Source organism: Calliphora vicina, chromosome 3 (genome assembly GCF_958450345.1).
Source record: "Calliphora vicina chromosome 3, idCalVici1.1, whole genome shotgun sequence".
In the NCBI taxonomy this organism is placed as follows: Eukaryota; Metazoa; Arthropoda; class Insecta; order Diptera; family Calliphoridae; genus Calliphora; species Calliphora vicina.
In genome coordinates, this window is record NC_088782.1 from 129,131,584 (window position 1) to 129,136,445 (window position 4,862).

The following is a 4,862-nucleotide window of genomic DNA, read 5'->3' on the forward strand; positions in this document are numbered from 1 at the left end:
GGTGTCCGTTTAAGTGAGCCAAGTTTTTCTTTACACGCTTTTGCATTAAGTTATCTTTACGGACCATATAAAAATTATATATAGTCCCGAAGAAATTTTTTTCAAGAAAAGAAAAAATATATGGGATTTTTTGGGGAAAAACGTAAAAAATGCGGTCCTTTTTACAAGTTCCAACTTTGGATGCGTATAACTTTTTATAGGGAAGAGATAACTGTTAGCAAGTTGTTTTTATTTTATTTAGAATTTTATCGCCAAAATAGCTGATATTTTAAAAATAAATTTCGACCCTCCATATCTAAAAAACCATAAAGATCGAACAAAATTAAAAAAATAAATCAATAAACCTGAATACCTCTATTTTTTGTAGATCTTCTCAAGGACTATTTATATTTAAAATTTCAGCTCATTCGGATCATAAATGGATTTTTGGCGATATTTTAAAAAAAATTCAGACCCGAGGTGACCAACTTTGAGGGGCTACGTACTTGCCCCCATTAGCGGTAGGAAGCTGAACAAACGTAAATCAACTCGAAAACACCTCAGCTCAAACCATGTGAAATTTTGTAACAATATCTCCAATAGTTCCCAAGATACCGAATTATTTCGAAAAAAAAAGTTTTTAAACCACTGTGCAATGGATCACAATCGGGAAAGAATTTTTTATCTAACTAATTTTTTTTTGTCTTAAATTGTTTTCACTAATGAATTTAAAATAAATTTTTTTCTTAAATTTTGAAAATTTTTTAAAAATAAATTTTTGAAAAACAATTTAAAAAAAAAATTTTGTTTACCTAAAAAAATTTGTATAATTTGGTGATGGGTACATAAGATTCGCCACCGCCGAATATATGTAGCTCCTAATCTAACCCAATAACAACTTTGTTTATAAATTTGGTTATGATATTAATACTTATTGCTAAATTTCTAAAAATATATTTTTCTTGAAGAAACATTTTAGATTTTTCGATAACCTGATTTATCTGATATATTTCAGCCAGGAATCGAACTTCCTATCCTCCAATATTTCTGCTATCCTAAACATATTTCTATATTTACTCTATTTTGTTACACAGAATTCCACCAGTAACAGAAATTCTCACACAATAATTAATGCCTTTCAGATTTGAGAGATTTTGAATTAATTTACAATAAATTGTTTGCTAGAATTAACAATTCATAGTACATATTTCAATTGAATAGCTAGCTGGCACATACAATGATGAAGTAAATCTCTGATGATTTGTTTGCTCTCAGAAATAAAGAGGAGAAATTTTCATTTTACAAGTTTTCTCTAGAATAAAGTTCGAAAATAAAAATTTCTCCTTATTATTTTGAATGAAAGAAATTCTCAAATAAAAATATATAAACTAAGTAAGTATGATGATAAACTGCCCTTCACATAAATTTCCCCTATTCCTTGATGTTTGAATAAAATGCGAAAGTTTTCTATTCGAAATTCGAATTTTATAAGGGTGAATATTTTTACACTCCGTTATAGTACCGTTAACAATTCGTTTACAGAGAGTTAAAAGGGAGAGACAGAGAGAGCAAGAGAGAGTTTTTTATTAAATTGAATAAGACTTGTAAAGGTGCTAATGCAATTCTAGTTGGTAATTTAGAGAGTGCTTACCAGGAATTTAAAAATGTATACGTGCGAGTGTATTCAATTGTGGTGGTTTTGAACTTTTTTTTTTGTTCTAAGTTTTTTGGTTCAAGGGGAGGGTGAAATAATTTTACTTTTGTTTTGGGTGAACTTTATGGGTATTGTTTTGTTGTGTGGACGAGGACTGTTGCTTCCTAAATAGTAAATGTATATTTTTTTTTCATTCGGTTTTGTGTATAAAATATATGAGAGTGAGTTGTGTGTGTGTATGGTGAACCATGAAATGCAATTGAAGCAGGAAATGTTATAAAATTGTGTGCTACAAGGATATGCTTAGTCAGTCTATTACGAACCAAGCACAAGACAACTTATAACCTTGTAGTGAAGGATATTTTTCTTAGAGGAAAATTATACAAATATTTGACGTAATATTTTACGTAGTTAATAAAATATTTTTGGCGCCAAAAAAAAAAGAAAATAAACTTTATAAAGGCGCAAAAAATTTAAAAAAAGTGTTTTCAACTTAAAAATTTAAATTTGTTTTAAATTAAAAAAAATAAACTTTTTGAAAAAAAACAAAATAAAAAGTGTAAAAAATGGCTATTGCTTACTTTATACCAGATCAAGCCAAATTATTGGCTGGCCAACGTCCCTCCAGAGCAGCCACCAACACCAATTCCAGAGCTCCAAGCAACACTCAAGCTTCCTCTAGATTACCGCAAAATAACCAAGCAAATGAAACTGCCCCTGTTAATAACGCAGCTAATAGAGGCTATGGAACCACCATTAATATAACAGTGCCTACTTTAAATAATACAACCCAAGAACCTCTGGGTTGTTGGGATTTTTTGACACAAGTGTTTTGTCATGCCTTGAGATTTTACCATGAATCATCGCAACTACAGCCGACGGTCATACAAATATCGGTTAATTTCAATTCTCAAACGGCCACCACAACCACGGCAGACAACTCTACGGCAACCACAACAAACAGTGAAACTTTAGCGACGGCGGCACCAGCAACAACCTCAACTGAAGACCCCAAGCAAAGGAAATTTTCCAAACGAAAAAATTAATTTAATATAATGTTTAACAAAATTTCTTTAAAATTCTAAAACAACGATAAATTTCTTAATTTTAATGGTTTCTTGTATATCCCCAATTGAAAAAAGGAATTGTATTGTTAAAGGGTTATTAAGGACTCATATTATTTCATTTTTTTTTTTTCAATTTTTGTAATTTGTAGCTTTTAGCGGCTCAATCAAAGCAAAGTGTGATTCCAAAAAAGTAAATAGCATAGAAAAACTTATAAAATAAAATGGTTTTATTTTTATAAAACGATTTACATCATTTTCCTTAATTTAAAAAAAAAATAACAGCTGTTAAGTGATGAATTTTTTTTTGATAAAAACTTTGTTTTAAAAGGAAAATATATATATTTTTTATAATTACTTTTTTGGAAATTTATTGATATTATTTTTTTGTTTACTAACATAAATTTAACAAAAAAAAAATCAGATGCCTAGTAAAAGTAAAAAAAATGTAAATGAAAGAAGGTTTCGTTTCGTAAGGAAATTATACTTAACTTACTTACATACTTATAAATAATTTTAAACTAAAATTACAATTTTAAGCAAAACAATTTTAATTAAATAAAAATTCATATTTTCAAAAAAACTTTAAACAAAATAAATTGGCTCATTTTTTTATTTTTGTTCGAATAGAAATAAATTTTGAGAGAATTTTAACAAACACAATTTTCGCAATTTTAGGAAATATTTTATTTTTGATTTTTAAAAATTCTTAATAAAAAGACAGAAAATTAATTCAATACACATATATTTTAAAATAAAAAAATAAACTAAATTTTTTTAATTGAAAAAATTGGTGAGAATTTTAACGAACATAATTTTTTGCAATTTTAAGAAATTTTTATTTTGAGTTTTGGAAAATGTTCAATAAAAAGACATTGAAATTATTTGAAGATAAATATTTTAATGTAAAAAAAATAATTGTTCTATTTTTATAAAATATAAAAATTCAGAGATTTTTACAAACTAAATTTTAGGAAATATTTTTTTTTAATTTTTAACAAATTTTAATAAAATTCATAAAATTAATTCAAAATATATATTTTTCTATTAAAAAATATTTTAAAAAGATTTGCTGCATTTTATTTAATAAAATACAATTTATGAGAATTTTAGAAACCTAAATTTTTCAAAATTTAAGGAAATATTTATTTTGATTTTTGAAGAATTTTTAATTTTTTAGTAAAAAAAAATGGAAATTAATTCGAAATATATATTTTTATATAAACAAAAATAAAATAAATTAATATTTCTTTATCTTTTAATAATAGGCACATATTTCATAATTTTAACAACCAAATTTTTTCGAAATTTAAGGAAATATGTTATTTGATTTTTGAAGAATTTTTAATATTTCAGTAAAAAAACTTAAAATTAATTAGAAATATATATTTTTGTAAAACAAAAATAAATTAAATTAATATTGCTTTATTTTTCATTAATAAAACCAAATTTTAAGGAAATATATTTTTTAAACTGTTCAGTTAACATCTTAAAATTTCATTAAAATATATTCTTATAAAAAAAATTAAAAATTCATTAAATTTTTATCCAGTAAAATGTAAAAAATATTTGTAATAAAATAAACTTTAACAATTTTATCAATATCTTTTTTAAAACTAAAAATTAAACTTAAAAATTTCATATTTAAAATAACATATTACCGTAATTTTATCTTTGTCATAATAAAAATAAGCTTAAAATTTGACAAGAAAATCACTTCAAAGAATATTCCAAACTTAGAAATTTTCATACATCTAATTTTTCGTTTTCTTTCCCATGGAGAACAGCTTTTAATTTTGTTATTATTTCACCTTTTTTAATATTACAGTTAATAGTCAATTTTATTTTATGTTATAACTTATAATTCCCATAATCTAATTTGCTTAAAATGTGAGTCAGAAAACAATATGGCGGGAAGTACAGAGAAGAAAATTTTTCGAATTTTTCTTTATAATTTTTTTTACAAAAGCTGTTTTTTCAAAGCAAATTATTGAATTATTGTGTTTGTTAAATTATTTTCCAAGTTTAATAAAAAAACAAATTTACTCTTTTGTTTTTAATCATAAGACTTTTACTATCAGAAATATTAACTTAATCACATACTAATCACTCTTTACTTATAAGAAATATAATATCTAATAAATAACCATCAACAAAAAATAAAA

General features: G+C 24.3%; 1 protein-coding gene across 1 annotated transcript; it reads left to right on the forward strand.

The window, feature by feature from the left end:
* The first annotated feature begins 2,183 nt into the window (after window positions 1–2,183).
* On the forward strand, window positions 2,184–2,786 carry grim. Its single transcript, XM_065505553.1, has one exon. The coding sequence runs from the start codon at window positions 2,200–2,202 to the stop codon at window positions 2,677–2,679; it is 480 nt and encodes a 159-aa protein (XP_065361625.1). The 5' UTR covers window positions 2,184–2,199; the 3' UTR covers window positions 2,680–2,786.
* The last annotated feature ends 2,076 nt before the right edge of the window (window positions 2,787–4,862 follow it).